The 20,290-nt window shown below is 32.7% G+C and overlaps 2 protein-coding genes across 3 annotated transcripts; both read right to left on the minus strand.

Annotated features, from left to right (window-relative positions):
- Positions 1 to 1,701: 1,701 nt before the first annotated feature.
- Positions 1,702 to 7,854, minus strand: LOC145318704 (uncharacterized). Of its 2 annotated transcripts, none has more exons than XM_080160157.1 (8): positions 7,790 to 7,854; positions 6,804 to 6,868; positions 5,904 to 5,946; positions 5,368 to 5,574; positions 4,303 to 4,972; positions 3,495 to 4,030; positions 2,938 to 3,078; positions 1,702 to 2,733 (listed from the first exon to the last, which is right to left on the minus strand). In XM_080160157.1, exons 2-8 carry the CDS (start codon positions 6,840 to 6,842, stop codon positions 1,766 to 1,768), a joined length of 2,604 nt encoding a protein of 867 aa, XP_080016283.1. In that variant the 5' UTR covers positions 6,843 to 6,868; positions 7,790 to 7,854; the 3' UTR covers positions 1,702 to 1,765. The 2 variants fall into 2 exon arrangements, with proteins under 2 accessions (XP_080016283.1, XP_080016282.1); XM_080160156.1 differs by having other exon boundaries at positions 3,495 to 4,033.
- Positions 7,855 to 8,662: 808 nt separating this feature from the next.
- Positions 8,663 to 11,174, minus strand: LOC145318705 (uncharacterized). Its single transcript, XM_080160159.1, has 4 exons — positions 11,049 to 11,174; positions 10,181 to 10,237; positions 9,689 to 9,786; positions 8,663 to 8,834 (listed from the first exon to the last, which is right to left on the minus strand). The coding sequence occupies exons 1-4, from the start codon at positions 11,085 to 11,087 to the stop codon at positions 8,663 to 8,665; spliced, it is 366 nt and encodes a 121-aa protein (XP_080016285.1). The 5' UTR covers positions 11,088 to 11,174.
- Between the last annotated feature and the right edge of the window lie 9,116 nt (positions 11,175 to 20,290).

A 20,290-nucleotide genomic window follows, 5' to 3' on the forward strand; every position in this document is an offset into this window, starting at 1 on the left:
TTCTAATTTTATGTTTTCTATGTATTTAGGTATATATTAATATAAATATATTTTTATAAATTTTTATAGGTATTTTCTTATACTTTTTTATGTTTTTAAAATTTTTCTTTTAAACTTTGTTTTATCAAATTCAAAAAGATTGTGAAACCTGTATTCTCCTGTAGGGGTGAAGCCCCAAAAAGGCAAATGGTAAAGATATTTTTTAAAAAGAGAGAATATTCGAATGTTTTAAAAAATCTAAATCGATAAAAATAAATATAAAAAGTTATAAAGAGTTATAAAAACAAGAAAAATGTAAACAAAATTTCCCCTGAACCTTTAGGAAAAAGCCCCTAGTATAATAATATAGGAGAAAGCTACGCTGTGCAATTCTATAAGTCAGTTTATACGTCTGTAATCTTTTTACTTTAGTCGAGGACACTATAATCACTAAGAGCAGGGTGGGCATACAAAAAACCCACCCAGGGTTTTTTAAAAAACCCATTGAAAAAAAACCCAAGGTTTTTTGGGTTTTTGAAAAAACATTGAAATTTCACGTTAAAATTTACAAATTAAACCTCTATTTACTCAAAGACTAGGATCTAATAACATTTTAAAGCAAATTTTACCTAAAAAACATAAAAAAATATGAAGTGATTATATAAATGATGCTCTACTTATTGTTCAATTGTTTATGAAATTACTTTCTCTCAAAACTTAATTTCAGAAAACGCTTTGCTACTAAATTGATGGTATATAAATTGTGTAAATTACATAATCATAATTGATTTTTTAAACTAAAACATAACAATTTATGAGTGGAAATAGTTACAGTGGCGTGCAGAGGGTTTTATTAAGTGGATGTAAAAAGGAAAAGACCTTAATAATTTCTGGGAGGGGGGGGGCCCGGGGGGGTGTTGATAGCTTAAGAATAGAGGAGTAGGTTCCATGTTTTGAAGCTTTTTACCTCCCCTCCCCCTTAATAGAATATTTTGTGCACCATTGCTAATAAGGGTTTATAATTGATCGGAATGTCAGCTTTCTTCATTATCTATCTTGTTTATTGTGAAATCTTGCTTACCTTTTACCTACAACAACATAAACATTAATATTTCATCAATATATCAAATGTATTTGACTCCTAAATGAAAAAACCCAATAAAACCCTAAAAAACCCATAAAAACCCAGGGTTTTTACGGGTTGGGTTGGGCTTTTTTAAAAAACCCTGGGTTTTTCCCCACCCTGACTAAGAGGGGCAGGGAAGGTAGTATATCTGAAATGTAACCTAGTAGTTAGTCACGCCAGGCTACAATTAAATCAAGACAAAAGTAAGTGCCGAGCTCTGAGACCTATGTATGGTGAAATTAGACATAAAAACATTAGTTAATTAATGGGCATTTTTATCATTTCCTTTGCTAAGGTCACGGAAATTCAGCCTTAAATAAATCATGTATAGCAAGGTTTTATAAAAGACTTCATAAAAGCGAAGTTGTTCAAAATTTTAAATGAATAATCTTTGCTTTTCTTGTCATGATTATGCGGTAACTCCTAGGTAATAAAAATTGAACTTGAGATTTTCAAATCTAATTTTCTCAATTGTAGCCTGGCGTGTAGTTGCACAATCTGAATTAAAAATGCCTAATTCTTAGAAAAATAGATTAAATATCCATAAATATTATAAATCATAATTAAAATGACAACATCCGAATTAAGTGAAGTTATTTAATACAATTATTAGTGTGTGGTTGACAAAACTGGTTGAAAAGACATAATAATCATAAAAAACTATTTGTTAATTTTCTTATGTTTCAAAAGTAAAGCTTTCAGCATATCAATATCCAAAGATTTCTTTACAGAATCAAGATTATCAGAGGCTTCAACATCTTTCTTGGCATCATCATTGGTTACTTTCATGGTCAAGTCTGTGTTTAGCAAGTTTGAGGAATTATCTTTACTTTTAAAATGTTTGTTGTGTTTTGTTTCTCCTCTTTTAAAGGAATGAATTTGAATGCTTTTGTTTGATTTTTTTTCAGAGCGTGGCTCTTCTTCTAGATCAGATAAGTTGTCTAAAGATGTTTTAAGTCCTATTGAACCAACAACTAATTTACTGGTAGAAAATGTAGTGCTTTCAAGATTGGTGTTCAACAAATTGTCTTCTTCTGGTGGTAAATCATCGATAATGTCCTTGTTAATCTCATGATTATGAATTAACTGTTCGGAATTATGTTTTTCAAGCTCATGAACTTTATTAAAATTTTCTTTGTCCTCAATTTTTTGTTCTTTTCTAGGATAATTCTGCGAGTTTGTGTTAATATTAATTCTTTGGTTAAGTTCTTCAGTCTTATTTAGAATGTTTAAATCTTCATTTAAAATTTGTTTCTTAGCTGTTAAAGCTTTTCTATGCAGAAAATTGTTCGAAAAATTGACTTTAGCAGTTTGTTTGTTATTTTTATTATTCTTTAGATCAAATGATACATCTTCATCAGAGTTAGCTTCTGTAGTAAAATTACTTTGGATAAACTGATTTTCTGAAATGTCTGCATTGTTTCCATCTGGAACTTGTGTACCCATCTTCAGAACAGTAACTAAGTTGTTATTTTCCCTGTTGGAATGATTTTTAGTATGTGCTCCTTCAGCTGTATTTCTCTCAGAATCAATATAATCTTCATCAAAGTCAGGATAATCAAAATCATATGAGTTTTCAAGATAATCATTCTTTGGATAATCATATGACAAACCATCACCTTCTATTTCTACAATACGTCAATAATGAATTTTGGTTACATTGTTATCACTTTCAATGGGTAGTTTTGTAGTACTTAGTGATCCTTACAATGCCCCACCACCCTCACCCCATTAATTTGGGGCAAATGAATTTGTCAAACTAAAGTATTAATATAATCAGGGAAAAGATTAGCCCTACCAGATTTAGGTCTGCCTTGAAAAAGATATTTCACCTTGTAAGTAATTTGCATAATTTTCATCCTTTGCATCATTATAGTATGAAGGCTCTTTTTTAAAAATTTGCATTTCATTACTATCTACATAATCATCATCATAATGTTCATCATTAGTTAGCTCTTCTTCAGAAATTCTATCTACATAAACAACAAAATAGATCATCATGTTTATATCAGAGGCATGAAGAAAGGGGGTGTATTCAATCCATCCCCCTTGGCAAATTTATGGGGGGATGAAATGTTCATACCAGGTGTGAATCCCATTACACCCCACATGACAAGCATTGAAACCCTTCTAGCAGACAATAGGGTGTCAAGTAAAAAATTCACCTTAAATTTAGGGGGTGGAGGTTGAAAAAATTTCCATGCCATGCATGTCAATTTACCAGTCAAAAGGCACTTTTAGGACATAGAGTAAGTTAAGAGTTGTTGTCTGTATTACACCCATCTAAAGCACACACCCCCCCCCCCCCCCTTTGATTTTTGTTTAAGGGGGTGTCAAAATTTTTAGGTGCATTTCATGCACACCCTTATTACTAAATGTAAAATTAAACCTGTATCTTGTTGAGTTGAATTAAATTTCTGGATTAGAGCCTCATTTGTTTCTGATATTTCTCTGTTATTGGAAGGAACATGATCATCTTCATCATGATAGTCATAATCATCAATATGCAATCCTCTATTTTTTACCTGGGATTGTTTCTTATTCCTGGATTTTCTATCACTAGTTTTGCCACTCATACCTGGAACACTTTTATTTGGGTGAATTATAAATTTGTCTTCTAATGTAGGATCCAGCTGTTTCATTTTATTTTTATATTTTTTATCATTTGACATGATACTAGATGAATTATTTCTTTTATTTTTTGATTTTTTATTGTGCTGTTTGTTATGGTTTATTTGGTTTTTTAAACTTTCTCCTAACTGGCTGGATTTCTTTTTGGATTTTGCTACTTTTCTCTTACTGTCTAATTTTTTTTTATTTTGTTCTTTTTTCTTAGACTTATAAACAATGTCACTATGATCGACATCTGATATGTTAGCTAACCTCCTAGGTTTTCTTTTTTCTTCTTCTATAACTTCTTTTGCTCTACTAATAAACATTCATTAATGCATGAAATCAAATTCAAAAACAAAGATGACAACATCTTTAAAAGTGAAGCTTTGAAATCAGATGATAGTTTAAACAAATATTGACACTTGTAGGGTGTTAAAACTTAATAAGTTGAATATTGATTTAAAGATATAAACAATTGTATATAATATTGTTTAAAAATTGTGTCAAAACAGGATTCTCATTAAGGACATACTTGCCTGTTTAGGACTTGATTAGAGATGCCTTGCCAAAAATATAGAACTCACCTTTGAACAAAACTCCCACTGTCATTTTCGACATTCTCATAGAATGGATCTTCTGTCTCCGTAGTTACTTTGTCAGGCATTGACATTTTTGACAGGATTATGTTGTATTCATTATCCACAGGATTCTCAACTTTATCCAGGTTAGATAGCATAGGTTTAGGTGTTTCTATATTATTATGGATTAAATTGTTGTAATTATTTTCACTTTTAGTTATCTCTTTTACTTGCAACATTGGCAACTTAGTTTGTATTTCTTCAGAATTACCTTTTAAAGAAGTTTGATTGTTTACATCTGCTTTCAAATTCTTGTTTATCATTTGGTTTCCCTGGTGATTCTTACCTTCATCTGATAAGTTCTTGGTATGATTTTCAGTTGTCATTGACATCTTATCAAGTATTTCTTTGTATTCTTCACTTAAAGAGTTTGTGTTGTCCTTGTCTGTATTGACCATTTCATTGTCTTGATTTATGTTTGTTTCTGTTTCATTATCAGTGCTGAATATATTTGGTGTTTTATTATCATCACCTGTAAAGTTGGATGCTAGTTCTCTCAATAATTGATTGTTCCTGAATGGAATTTGATCTATTGAGTCATTTTGCTCTGGCTCTAATTTTGATAGTATTTCTTTGTAAGCTGTGTCATCTGGAGCACCCTCTGATTCTGTATCTCCTAGAACTCAGGGATATAGTCATGGGACAATTTTATTTTCTTGGCTGTCTTAGACTTTGGGTACCAGCACTAATTCAACTTTTATTTTTTGCCTCATTTTAAAGACTTGGGGGACCATCACACAGAATCCTGCTGAATTTAGCACCATTCTAGCAGACCAAATTCAAAGTAAATAATCAACATGACTCCAACAGACAACAAAATTATAAACAATCTCTAAACCCTCCTATTCAAGTTACTGTTTTAATTGCAGAATGTTATACTATACTGCAACCTAATTCTCAAATAAATATTTTTTTCTGAAGAATCTTTCTTATATTAGATAAGTATCGCACTTAATACTTTCTGGTTAAATCTTAAATTAGTTGCCCATTGTCCCATCCCTATATTCCTGCCTATAACTTCCGTGTTAGGTAGCTCACTTTGTTGCTCATCATTGGTTCCATCAAAGTTTTTAAATGATTCCATCACTTTTTCATCAAAGATTAATTTTAATAAGTTTTGATCTATTTTGGTTTTGGTTTTAAGAAATTGTTCAAACTTAAATAATGTTTCATCATTGTGTTGATTTCTTTTATTTTCATCTATCATTAGCAAAGATTCTTAAATAAGAAAACCATCATTAATAAATGTACTATGTCTCTCCGTTAGTCAATCATGACCTATCTTACTGATGGACCAATTAGGCTCTGCTTTTCAGGGATTATTCATACAGGTTAAAACTAATCCATATTATACTTTGTCTGTCTATTTTTTCTTCGGTCCGAAAAGCTATGTGGGAATTGTTTCAGTAAATATTTATTTATGAAAACTTATCATATGCTTTATATCACCATATGTCCATTCCATGATTTTTTGTGCTTTGCTACTTAAGAATGTTGTCATCCTTGTTTTTTTTTTTTTAAAAAGAACAGTATTAATTTATATTTACCCCAACTACCAAAATAGTCGCAAGCACTGGCACAATTGCAATTCTAAATTATTAAATACTAGCGGCTACGCCCCTAGAAGCCTCTAGGGGCACTGGTAGGAGGGGGAAAAGTCGACCTCATCCCATTTTAAATTTGAGTTTAAATAAGTTTAAAAGTATTTTTTGGGGGGAGGGGGGAGTGGACACCCTCTCCAAAAATAGTTTAAAACCTTCCCAGGACCTATAAGAAGCTTCACTGTAAAGGAGAACAATATCAGTTCAGCGGTTAGAGAGATCCTTCGGGACAGACACAAAACACTTACTACTTTATATAATAGGATATTTATCTAAATTAACACCATTGTTTCTATCTTAAAATTTTAATAGGGAAGCCACACTTTAATTCAGTTTGTCAGTCAGTAATGCTGTAAGGAAATGAGAATTTCTCGGCTGCTATTTAAGAAAGTCTGATAAAAAAAATTTTAGACAATAATAATATCTGCTCTATAAATGAATCTGTCATCCTTGTTAAATTAACAAGTTAAGAAGTTAGGTATTTTTTCCCCTCCAAGTGTTTTACAGCAAGGAAGGGGAAAAATGGAAAAATATGTTCATAACTCTTTATTTTAGTTTTTTCACCAAGGAGGGGAGAAAATTGGAAAAAAAAATTTAATTTCTTAATTTTATATTTTTCCCCCCAACAACAAATTTTTCATTCCCTCCCCCCCTCCTTAGCAGGGTCAATTTTTCAGAATATACACCCCTGAAAGTAAATGAACTTAAATTTTGATGTAGTTGTATACTTAGATTATTTGAATATAGAGCAACCAAAAAAAATTCTTATACAATATTCTGTAGTAATATATTTATTTTGATACAGACAATTTGAACTTGACAAGTAGCTACACATAAGTATATTACCTTAACATCAATTTGTTTCTTTTCACAACTTGATGACATTCTTGTTCTTACTCTTGCACAAGAATCTAAAAGCAGAGAGAGAGAGGGGATAATGGGCTGTTTGTTTATTACTCTGGTCCTCAAAGTTATACAGTAACGTTTCTCATTCGTTGGCTTAACAACTTTGGGGACTTTAACTGAATTTTGATTGTTTGATTTATCAACTTGAGTGTATCATCGTTTCAACCACTAATTTTAATCTACAGAAGAGGTATTGTTGTGTGTCATCATTGGAGATATACAATAATTTATCGGCCATTGTCCTATCCGTTTAGATCCCTAAATTCTAAGTAAAATGGAGTATTATGAATCCAAACACAAAGATCTAACTCCTGATATTTTAAAAACTAGCGGTTATGCCCCTAGAGGCCTATAGGGACACCCGAAGAAAGGTGGAAAGGAGCCGTCCCAAAAAAAGAAATTTTTATTGAGGATGCTCTTTTTCTCAGGAGAGATTTCTCTTGGGAGGATATTGCTACCCTCACCTAAAATAGTTGTAAACTTTTCCAGGACATATGAGAAGCTTCACTTTAAAATCAGTAAATCGGTCAGTAAATACAGAGCAGACGCACATCCTGTTACTTTTTATAAGGATTATTCCATAATAGGTTCTTTGAAGAATTTTTGACATTGGAAGCTTAAAGTGAAGCTGCCTATCAGGGGGTGCTCTGAAAATTTGCATCTAAAGTCTTGTTAAGCACCGATACCCCCACGCCTTTTTAAAAAAAAATGAAAATAAGGGGGGGGGGTTCCTGTACTAAACTCCTGTTAGGTGTTCTAACCATGTAGGGCCTATGCATTCAGGGCTACCCATTACCGAATACAAACTAACCTAAACGATAAACTAACATCCTCCCCCCCTCTGATTTTCAAAAATAATTGGGGGGGGGGGGGGGCTTATTATGGTCATCAAGGTACATAATGTGAAAGCACCGATGTTTCCTTACCATTTTCATTGATTCTCTTGCAAGAACCAAACTCTGACCAACGCTCCCATTCACAAGTTTCATCCTTGTTAAATAGATATATTCTAGATATAAACTCTCAAAATTAATCACCCAATAGGAAACATGTGAAAGAAAATCCGGCCATAATATTTGTTAGAAAGTGTACAGATTTTGGTTTGCTTTTTATTCGCATAAATAGATGCATTTCTGAGTGTAAAGTTCGCTTTCGGAAAGGGGGGGGGGGTTACTGCAACCATCTCGTAATCAATAAAAATGGCACTTAGGATTCAAATTTTGATCTGAAATTTTTTATGAGTAAACCTTGGTAGATCTATTTTCCCTAAATCGAACAAAAAGTTGTAAAAGTAACGGCTGGCGGCTCAGCCGTTTTTCGCCTATTTTTAGGGCAAATTCGTCATTAATTACGTAGGAATCAACTTTTTATAACATATTTTTGGTTTAATTCATGTTAAATAATAACAATAACCATTTTTTAAATTTCTAGTGCAGCAGCTATCGGCTAGAACCGTTTGATAATTTTTTGAGGGACAAAAGGTATTATTTGGAGATAGGTTTCGTGACTAATTTGCTCTTAAGATAGCCAAAAATGGTAAAACGGCTGAGCCGTTAGTCGTTAATTTTCCAACTTTTTGTCCGATTTAGGGAAAATAGACCTATCAAGGATTATTTTGCAAAATTTCAGATCGAAATTCGAATTCTAAGTGCCATTTAATCATTGATTGCGAGATGGTTGCATTAAACCCCCCTTTCGAATAAAAATTTCGGCGCTCGTAATAATGAATATAGATTGGTCTGTTTGGAATCCCATTTGATAGATTATGGGGCCAGTTTGACCATCTATATATACTATATCTATTCCTTGTTATTACTCCCATTATCAATACCACAATCCTTAGAATCTTCAGCATCTATTGGCGGGTTGTTATTATCATTAGTTTCACTTTCCAGTTGATTTGTGTATGGACTGATCTGTTCCTTTCTTGAAGCAATGGCTTGCAAACCAGGATTTAAAACTCTTTGGTTCCTTAATAAAATATATTAATAAAGTTTAACTTAAGAAATAAATTTATTTTAGATTTTCTAATTTGACCAAATATCCATAAACATAAGACGCATTGCTAATCTACAAAAGTATATTCCTTAAATAAAAGTAACAGTATGTCTGTCTGTATGTGTGAAGCTTAAGATCCCTGCTAACCCGCTTGACTGATATGGTTTTCCATTACAGTGAAGCTTCTTATAGGTCGTGAGAATGTTTATAATTTTTTTTATGGGTCGTATTTCCACCCCCACTAGAGAAAAAAAAAATAAACCCTAAAAAGAATTGTGTTTTTTTCTTTTTAAAACTAAAACTAAAAGTAAATTTTCAATTTTCCCCTTCCCTCGAGTGCCCCCAAGGTACTCTATGGGCGTATCCGCAAGTTACAAACAAGGATGACAACATCCATGAAATAGAAGGACAAACTAACATTAACACTTGTAAAGTGTCAGAACTGAAAAGGCATAATTTTAAATACTTAAGTCTAAAAAATTAACTAAATTTGTTGCAAAACTGCGTAAGGACAAACTTACATTTTTAGGACTTGATTATAGAGATGCTTCGCTTATAACATTGTAGCTTGTTGTAATAGAAATCATTATTTCAAAAATCAGATGAATAGGATAATTTTAACTTACAAAATTTGATGTCAAAAAAGTAAAAAATCAGCATCTTTTATAGGGACATACGGACTTTCTGGTAACGATCATGCAAAGTTTGAAATCGTTAGGACAATTATAACCTGCTTAAATTAACGAAAAGAGCCAACCTTTGCGGACGGACGGACCGACCCTAATTAAAGAAAAGCTTCGCTTTTAATAAAGTATCAATAGACTTACCTTAAACCCAAATCTTTACGAGATTTTGTTGAAACTTGTGGAAGATTTTTAATTGCACTATTTTCAATCCCCAGAGCATAAAGTTTTTCAGATGGTGTCTAGAAAAGTTTAGAGCAATAGGGTCGGTCCGTACGTCTGTACGTAAGTAAATACTAAAATATAGCTCTTATTGTTAATGTATGCATATTAGAATTGTCCTATCAATTTCAAAATTTACATGATAATTACTGCAACAGTTAGGTAGAATTTAGAAAGCATAGCAACTCTATAATCACTACCAAAACGTCGGGTTGTCTATTCTAACAGGATTATTTTCAAAATTAATTACTAAGAAAATTAGGTATAACACTTAAGCGAAGCATCTTCATAATCAAGTCCTAACAATGTAAGTATGTCCTTCAATAGTATCCTGTAAAGCAATTTTGTTTTGACATAAATTTTATATTCTAAAACTAAAAAGTTGTTAAATAATAAAAATTAATAGATTTTTACCTTATAAAATAACTTATTATTTTGAGTTCCAAATATAAATGATGAACCCAATAACTTCTACAAAAATTATAGTTTTTATTTTTTTATATTAATGTAGAAATGATACTTGTCAAATTGTTTACCTCGAACGGACATGGCTTCTGTTTATGACATGTCAGTTCCAATAATCCAGGACTAAGGGGAGCTATTCTCCCCTTTTCTGTCCAAACGCCTGGGCAATAAGGTCAAGTAACATTCAACAGACAACCAACTCTTTTATTGCATAACCTTTGTGTGGATTGGTTTTATAGCCAAGGCACTCCCCCTACTCTAACTATCATTGCCACCCATCTGACATAGCGCAGTGGGAATCATTTTTAACTACTTTAGTTATGACGCGGTGTTGAGCCAAGACACGAACTTATTACCTCCCCGACGACGAGAGAATGCGCTACGTTTTACGCCACAAATTGCAGGTATAAAAAATGGTTATATTTAAATAGTTTAATTTAAAGGAGACAAGCATATAAAAATTCATAAGAAGTGTAGCAAATAAAATGATGTACAAACAGACAAAGTGAGTTATAAAACAGATATTGAGGTAAAAAAAGAAATAATATGCAAAATATAAAAAAAATCATAATCAATTTTAGTTTTTACATTGTCTTTAAAATGATAAACGACAAACAGACAAAAAACACCATGTACAGACGCACAGGTCACCACAATATTCAATGAAAATAATAGCCGTCTATCATGAATAAATCCCATTTCCCCCATAGCGTTACAGACAGACAGACTGACGGACAGACAAAATGTATTAAGGAGTAGCTTCGCTACTAGAAGATGTATTGTATTATAGTTGTATTATAGTTTTAATAAAGTATACCTGAACCAAATTAAATAAAATAATACTATGTATTCTCATTTTGTTAAGTTTTTATTATTATTTCACTTTTATTAAATATCATTTTTCATTACTAACAAAAAATAAAAATATTTAATTAACAAAAAGTTAAAAATTGAATAAACGGATTTCTCAACTAATTGTGAAATTTGAACCCCAATTCTTTTAGCTTTGTACAAAGTTGTGCACAACAAAAGTGTTTTAAAAATAAAATTTTCATCTTATTCGTTGCCTCAATAACTTTGGGTACTTCTAATTGTTGCCTCAAAAACTTTGGGTACTTCTAATTGTTTCTTCAAAAACTTTGGGTACTTCTATTTGTTTCCTCAAAAACTTTGGGTACTTCTAATTGTTTCCTCAAAAACTTTGGGTACTTCTAATTGTTTCTTCAAAAACTTTGGGTACTTCTATTTGTTTCCTCAAAAACTTTGGGTACTTCTAATTGTTTCCTCAAAAACTTTGGGTACTTCTAATTGTTTCCTCAAAAACTTTGGGTACTTCTAATTGTTTCCTCAAAAACTTTGGGTACTTCTTTTGTTTCCTCAAAAACGTTGGGTACTTCTATTTGTTGCCTCAAAAACTTTGGGTACCTCTAATTGTTTCCTCAAAAACTTTGGGTACCTCTAATTGTTTCCTCAAAAATTTTGGGTACTTCTTTTTGTTGCCTCAAAAACTTTGGGTACTTCTAATTGTTTCCTCAAAAACTTTGGGTACCTCTAATTGTTTCCTCAAAAATTTTGGGTACTTCTATTTGTTGCCTCAAAAACTTTGGGTGATTGGTAAATAGACCAAACGTTCCAACTAATTATTTTTATCTACAAAAGGCATAATTTTCTTGATAATTTTTGGGGGTGTATCATTCATTGTCTTATCCCTGAAGATCCCTGTTTGTTTTGTTGTTGTCTTCTTTTACTCTTAGGAGGGCGGTGGTACCCTCCCCTAAAATAGTTAAAAACCTTCTCAGGACCAATGAGAAGCCAAAAGAGAACATTGTGGGTTCAGCGGTTGGCGAGATCTTTCGGTACACACACAGATAGACAAACACACATCCTGTTACTTTTATTTAAAGATTAAAGACCCTAGCTGGTTATTAAAGCAGTAATTTTTTTTTTTTTGGGGGGGGGTGGTGTGTCATCATTTCCACCAGAAAATCTAAAGCGCACTTTTCTAGAGGTTTTAGGGGCATCCAATGAAGTGAGGGGGTAAAGGAGAACACCCCCCCCCCCCCCAAAAAAAATGTTATTCATAATATTAAATAATAAATTTTCGGTGTAAATGTTTATCAAAAAAAATGCTATTCATAATATTAAATAATAAATTTTGGATGTAAATATTTATCATATAAGGTATAGCCAACAAGGGAAATAAATCTAAATTAATATATTGAGGACAAAAAAATGATCGTCAATACCTGAACGATGGCTGAAAATCACGTATAGGTTTCGTGATTTTCCCCCCAAATTAATTTCGTTGTTAGTATAGGCTGGATGTTTATGTGGAAAGGAGGACGCACCCTATAGCAATTTACAAACAAATCGTTTTAATTTTATGTGCTTCAATTTGTAAGCTATCAATAAATAACTTTTCACCCCCTCACCACCGTTCAGGCAGAAGTAATAGATATAGAAGCCTAGATCCCAAATGACTTTATTGGGCCTATAGAAACACAGGGTAGGAATAGTCCAGCCACAATATTAGTGAGATTTGTTTTAATACGGAAGGTTCGCTATTAATTTATCAATAAGTCAGCTTTGAATAATTTCTTAGGATAAAGCTTTGTTTGGTTAAAATATATGTCAAAAATTTCGTCGCTCATATCATGTGATTGGTTCCAGGACACAGGGGCGTCCAAGCTTTTTTTTGGGGGGGGGGGTAAACATTTTTTAAGGGGGGGTAATTCGTTTTTGGGGGGATAAAATGTCGCGCGAAGCGCGCCGCAATTTTTTTTTACCCCCCCCAAAATTTTTACCCCGGGGGTAAAATTTGCTTGGGGGGGTAATTACCCCCCCTGAAATCTGTTGGCAGGGGTAAATTTAGTTTACCCCCCCCAAAATTTACCCCCGGGGTAAAATTTTAGGGGGGGGTAATTTAAATTTTATAAAATATTTAGTATTAAAAATGCACGCGAAGCGCGCAAAAATTTTTTATTAGAGATTTTTAACTATGGGGGGGTATTTACTCCCCCAAAATTGTTTGGGGGGGGGGGTAAATACCCCCTCCTAAATGGTTGGGGGTGCCTACGGCACCCCCAAGGTAGGGGTAAATTTTAGATGGGGGGGGTAAAATGAAAAAAATTTTGGGGGTCCCCAAAATCGTTTGGGGGGGGGGTAATCGCCCCATTACCCCCCCCCCCCCCCCTTGGACGTCTATGCCAGGACAAACGCAGGAGTCCCAAACGTCGGAGTGGACAAACGTAGGAGTATTAAAATATTACTTTTATTAAGTTTTTCTATACAGATTAGATTAGTTTAAGATATGAATGTACAAATAAGCCCCCCCGCAGTGTTTAGGCATTTAAAAAACCTATAAAATGGTCTAAAATAGGATAGGATAGGTTAAGTGTCCACTCCGACGTTTGTTCATTCCGACGCTTTTGGTACTCCTGCGTTTGTCTTAGGATTAAATCATATTGGACTAAATATAAACAATAATCTTTGTCACCTAGAAATACTTCTATAAATTGGATTGATAATCTAGGTTAATAAATCTTCTATTCTATATATCTTTTATCTTTGTAATCTGAACACTGTTAATAACTTAAAACTATGGGTTACGGGAGTATTATTATCAGAAAATTTTATACTCCCCCTCTCCCCCTAACAGAATATGACTCTGGCAGAGAATAACTATTTTAGGTTATAGGCTAGGGAGGGGAGCCGAGCGCCCACAGCTAGGCAGGATAGGGGGCCGAGCGCTGTGGCTAGGCAGGCAAGGTTGCCGAGCGCCGCGGCCAGATTTAGTTCATAGTTCTGTCGGGGAGGGGAGGGGAAATGGGGTAGTATCAAAATTTTCAAAAGTGAAAAAAAAATATTTCTAAGAGAATAATACCGAAAAGGTTAGTCTTTCGTTTGTTTGTTTATTTATACTTTAGGTCAGGTTAGGTTAGATTAGATCGAGTAATGAGTAGCCATGCAGGGTTAGGGCACTATACACACTGCAGGGTTAGACCCACACAGAGATAAGACAAAGGGAAAAACTTGACAGTAAATGACTGTCAGATATTTTCCTTGTTAGTAATAATTGCCTATAAGTTGTGTTATTCCAATCAAAATTTATTTTCATACTTTTTATATAAAAGTAAAAGATGTCTATATGCTGTCTTTGTTAAAGATTTTGAAGATTAATATTTTGTTTATTTTACAAATTAGAAATGGTAATTTTAGGGTTCATGTTACAATTACAGAAATTAAAACAAGGATGACAACATCCATAAAAGGAAGCCCAACAAATCAGACTTACAAACAAACGTAAACAAACGTATAAATAATGTTAAAAAAATAGTGAAATAAATGACTTAATTACAAATAGTTTTGCTTACGCGACATTATGTCTAGTGGTCTTAGGAATCCACAATCTTAAAATCAAGGGAATATTTAAAATGGACAGATTTTTTTTGTATTGAACATACAGTTGCTACGGCTTCATAATTGTACCTTACTTTTGCAGGAATGAGCATGCCAAGTTTGAAATCGATAGGATATTCCTAACATGTTTAAAATAATGTTACAGACGAACGTTTGGAGCACCCGTAAGTATAGAAAAGCTTTATTTTTTTCTGAAGTGGAATGCTTACACATGTTGGTGCTAAATGAAAATATGAACTTATACTGTACATTAAACTCTGTGGCAAAGGCGTTCACACCATTTTTCAAAGGGGTGTGCGTTAATTGTTAAACCATGTTGCCAAATGCGAATCTTTCCTAGACAATGATTCCTGTAACAGTAGGGTACAACTTAGAAAGTTTCGTAGCAACTCTGTAACAATTACTAAAAAGTCCGTACATCTTTTTGAAACAAGTTGACATCATGTTTTTTTTTACAATATTTTTTTGTAATTTGTTCATAATTTTATATTATGTATTTTAGCTGATTTTAAGAGTTTTTTTGCTGTAAAGATAGGAAGATAAAAAAGTAGCGTTCTTTATTTTCTAATTGTCTCAGCAGGCAAAGGATAATAAATAATGGGGCTTTCACCAGAGAGAGAGAGAGAGAGAGAGAGGGGACAATGGGCTGTTTATTACACCAGTCCCTAAAGTTTAATAATAACATTTCTTATACGTTAGCTTAAAAACGTTGGGGACTTTAGAGAACATTTATTAGTTGAGTCATTAAGTTGAATGTTCAAACGTTCCAATCACTAATTGTAATCTACAGAATGGGTAATTTTGTGTATCATTCTTGGGGATGTACATAAATTTATCTGCCAATGTCTTATCCCTTTAGATCCCTTAGCTTTCACGCAACACTTGACTTTTTACAAATCGCCTATAACGAGTATAACGAGCTAGGGATCTAAAGGGATAAGACAATAGCCGATAAATAGATGCACATCCCCATTAATATTACACAATGTAGATTACAATTAGTGGTTGAAACATTTGGACACTTAAGTAAATAAACCAACTAATCAAAATTCAATAAAAGTCCCCAAAGTTGTTAAGCCAACGAATAAGAAAACGGTTTTTATAAAACTTTGGGGACTAGTGTAATAAACAGTCCAATGTCCGTTCCCTCCTTGATAACAAGCCAATAATTGGTTGCTTTCCATGCTGGGTTTGGATATTATTAAAACTTTTATATTAATTAGGGTTGGCCCATCAGTTTGTAAGTCCTTCCGTAATACACAGCGCTTTTCGTTAATTTAGTCACATAAGAATTGACCTAACGATTTTAAACTTTGCATGATGATTCCTTTAACAGAACTAAAAAAGCGTAGCAACTCTATAATCGTTGGACAGAAATTACGAATGTTCATTTAAAACATTTGATTTTGATCTTTTTTGACAACAACTTTTTAAGATAATTATTTATATATAATTTTTTGGCTATTAAGTTCTGACGATCTTCAAGTGTCCTAAAATTTGATTTTAGAGCTTCGCTTTCTTGGGCGTCAGTTATCATCCTTGCTGTTTATTTTTTTTATCAAATTTAGAATCTTAGCATAAGGCTACCATATGGACCAAGGGGAGGGGACATTGCACTGTAAATTTAACTGGTACTGGTACATTTTTACAACCATTATCATTGTAGTTGGACAACCAAGAGAACAACTTAATTAAGAGATATAATTTTGGGCTTTTTTACAGTAGAGGTATGAGCTATGAGGTATAAGGCTAAATCTAATTTTTGAATACATATATCGCTAAAGCTTGCCTCTAAAAGGTAACAAAAAGGGCATGGATTATTTTTAAATTGAGAAATTTTTCATAGAAATTGATGCAACACAATTTTTTGAAAATATAATTTCCTAAAAGATAAATTTATTTATGGTAATAGATTCTACCATGCATAGCTAAATTATTGTATATGTTTTAATAAACATTATACGAGGAAAGATATTTTTACACAATATAATTTACTCAAGCAAAACTTTAACCTAAGAAATATCAATTTTTAAAGCTAACTCATTACGCGAACGAAATGAAAAAAAACTGCCATTACGTAACAAAATCTGTACACTTTCTAGCCAATACTATGGTCGAATGTTTCCTATTGGCTGATTTATGAATTGTGTATCTAGATTATATCTATGTATTGTTAATATGTAGACCAGACATAATCTAATTTATAGCCTTAAAAGTGTCCAATGTCCATGTGCGTTGATTTACTGCAATTGTTAATGACCGAAAATTAAATTTGTTGTTTGTACATTTTATTTGTATCGTTTAGGCAATATTGATCGAGAAAAAAGAGCCAATTTTCAAATAAAATATGAATTTAAAGAATGGTTTTACAGAAAACGTAAATAAAAGTAAGGACGATTACATCCAATCCTTATAAAAAAGGATGTTTGTTTTTCTGTTTGTACCGAAGGATCTCGCTAACCGCTGAACTGATCGGGTTATCCTTAACAGGGTAGCTTCTCATAGGTCCCGGGAAGATTTATAACTATTTTGGGGGAGGGTACCACCACCATACCAAGAGAAGTCACCCCAAGAAAAATACCCCCTCCCCCCCACAAAAAAAAATAATTTTCAAAAAATGTAAATCAAAAAATTGGTTTATCAAATTCATCTCCCCCCTCCTCAACTGCCCCTAGAGAGGCTTTTAGGGTTGTAGCCGCTAGTATTATATGATTATGTTTAGTAGATCTTTTCATGAAAATACCCTTTTTCGAATTTCAATCTTCTGCTAACCTAAAAAGTTACTTTAGGGGCCTAGAAATATATGTACAAAATTTCAGCTCTCTATCTCTACTGGCGACCTAGCGCCAGGCATGTAAAATATCAACAAATAACGGTAGCACGGCGGTTTTAACAATACCTCAGTAATGTGCAGGTTTTCAGCTCTTCTGCATATTTCAATTTAAACACATAAGGCCAAAGATTTTTTATCCAAAAAATCTTTTGTCAAAGTCTACTCTAGACCTTCTAGACCTAGCGCCAGTCAGTTTTCTAAAATCATGCATTTTATACCTGTGAAAAATGAAATTGCCAGCGCTAGGTGTAGAGTAGACTTTGACAAAAGATTTTTGGGATATCATATCTTAGGCCTTATGTGTTTAAGTTGAAATATGCAGAACACCTAAATTCACCTTCCAAGTCATTCTCTAAGCATTTTAATTTTTTTTTGAAATAATGGGATTTCAAAACTGCCTTTTGAAAAGGCCTAAAAAATATCTTTTTTTGTCCCTTTTTTCACTGTATATAGTTACAACTTATTAAGATATTATTCTGAGTTAAAAAAAAATTGTCGCTTCAAGCACCAAAACCGGCAAAAACAGGCAGTTAAACTTCTGAACCCCTACTTAACCCCCTGACAGACCCCCCCTCTATCTCGGCTCCTGTTACAGATAGAGATGTAAAACTTTTTTCTGGTTGTTCATGTGTTTTTTTAGAGAATTACTTTTTCTAGTCATAGCGATCAGACCGCTCCTTATCCGCTTTTTAGCGTCCAGCCGCTAAATATTAAAACAGCTGTAGAGCGGCCAATTTTTAAGCTAAGAAAACCAAATTTTATGACAAACTATTATTTTTTATAATAAAAAAAAACTTTTTTTGACCATTGCCAAAAAACGACAAATAACGGAAACTGCCAATTTTGGCGGTAAAACGGCCAATTTTAAAGCTAAGAAAACCAAATTTTATGACAAACTATTATTTTTTAACGGCCAATTTTAAAGCTAAGAAACCCAAATTTTATGACAAACTATTATTTTTTATAATAAAAAAATACCTTTTTTGACCATTGCCGAAAAACGACAAATAACGGAAACCGCCAATTTTGGCGGTAAAACGGCGGTTGGCGGCGCTAAATAATATTTTTATCTGTTTATAGTTACAACTTATTAAGATATTATTCTCAGTTAAAAAAAAAATTGGCGCTTCCAGCACCCAAACCGGCAAAAACAGGCAGTTAAACTTCTGTATCCCTACTTAACCCCATAACAGACCCCCCTCTATCTCGGCTCCTGTTACAGATAGAGACGTAAAACTTTTTTCTGTTGGTTCATGTGTATTTTTAGAGAAAATTACTTTTTCTAGTCATAGCAGTCAGACTACTCCTTATCCGCTTTTTAGCAGCCAGCTGCTAAATATTAAAAAAGCTGTAGAGCGGCCAATTTTAAAGCTAGGAAAACCAAATTTTATTACGAGCAATTATTTTTCATAACAAAAAAAAATGCTTTTTCTGACCATTGCCAAAAAACGACAAATAACGGAAACCGCCAATTTTGGCGGTAAAATGACGGTTGGCGGCGCCAATTAATATTTTTATCTGTTTATGATCACAATAAAAGACTACATACAAAAATTGGCTGATTAAGGTCTGGAAAGGGTCAAGACAGTTAATTGTTTAAATTAATGTAATAGATTTTTATTTTAGATTTTCAGATGCCAGACGCAGACAATTAAAAAAAATAACATTTAGAAATATTATCAATTTGTCTACAAAGGGTTAACAACAAAATCAAAATATACAAATCTAATTATTAAAAACATCAAGATGATCTTCTCTATAAATTTTATTTGTAAAGCATTGATATTTTTATCAAATAATATGACAATGATGACACCATTAATAAGTGATTAAATACAGACAAAAAATAGGATGGCAACATCCATAAAGACAAAGCTCTAAGATCAGAAGTAAGGACAACTCTCTTGTAATTACTTTTGTAATATTTAATCAACCTTAGTAAAAAATAAGATGAAAATTAGATGTTCAGGTATGATCCAGCAGGATATAATCCTCCTAGTCTTCAAATAACTTTGAATGGCTCCAGTGTATTTATTTCTTTACTCATAGACTTAAAATTGTAAAATTAAGCTTACATTACTGAGGTATTGTTAAAACCGCCGTGCTACCGTTATTTGTTGATATTTTACATGCCTGGCGCTAGGTCGCCAGTAGAGATAGAGAGCTGAAATTTTGTACATATATTTCTAGGCCCCTAAAGTAACTTTTTAGGTTAGCAGAAGATTGAAATTCGAAAAAGGGTGTTTTCATGAAAAGATCTAATGTTTAGTCAAAAATGTATTCAGTGATAGAGTGGACCGTAAATTACCCTGGTACCCAAAATTAAATAACACTTTATCACAAAAATCTTTGGGTACTTTTGTTGTAGGGTTGTTCCAAAACTAGCCGTGTACAAACTTTTCAACCAATAATTTTAATCTTAAAAGGGGTAAATTTTTTATATTAATATTTGGAATGTATATAAAATTATTGCCCACTGTTCTATCCCTTAAAAAAAACCTGAATATATTTCTGTTCTGTGTCCCTTGTGCCTTCTTAATAATTTGTCTTAAGAATTGTATTTGTGATTAAGTTATTTTCAGGTCTTTTTAAACGCGAAGCTTTTCTATAATTAGGGTCGGTCCGTACGTAGCTTTTTAAGTAAATTTAGGCATGTTAGGTTTGTCCTATCAATTTAAAACTTGACATGATGATTCCTGTAGTAGTTAGGTACGATTTAGAAAGCGTAGCAACTCTATAATCGTTACCAGAATGTCCGTACGTCCATTTTAAACATGTTGATTTTTTTAACTTTTTAATAACAATTT

The sequence above is a fragment of the Acartia tonsa genome, chromosome 5 (assembly GCF_053477335.1).
Source record: "Acartia tonsa isolate MP-2025a chromosome 5, ASM5347733v1, whole genome shotgun sequence".
Taxonomy (NCBI): Eukaryota; Metazoa; Arthropoda; class Copepoda; order Calanoida; family Acartiidae; genus Acartia; species Acartia tonsa.

Coding starts and splice junctions, on each gene's coding strand:
- LOC145318704 (XM_080160156.1), bottom strand. CDS start 6,842: ATGTCATCAAGTTGTGAAAAGAAACAAATTGATGTTAAG. Junction 4,973..5,367: donor ACCTAACACGGAAGTTATAG/GCAGGAATATAG, acceptor CCTGAGTTCTAG/GAGATACAGAATCAGAGGGT. Junction 3,079..3,494: donor TTCAACTCAACAAGATACAG/GTTTAATTTTAC, acceptor TTGTTTATGTAG/ATAGAATTTCTGAAGAAGAG.
- LOC145318705 (XM_080160159.1), bottom strand. CDS start 11,087: ATGAGAATACATAGTATTATTTTATTTAATTTGGTTCAG. Junction 10,238..11,048: donor TTTTATTTAATTTGGTTCAG/GTATACTTTATT, acceptor TAATTTTTGTAG/AAGTTATTGGGTTCATCATT. Junction 9,787..10,180: donor ATAATAAGTTATTTTATAAG/GTAAAAATCTAT, acceptor AAACTTTTCTAG/ACACCATCTGAAAAACTTTA.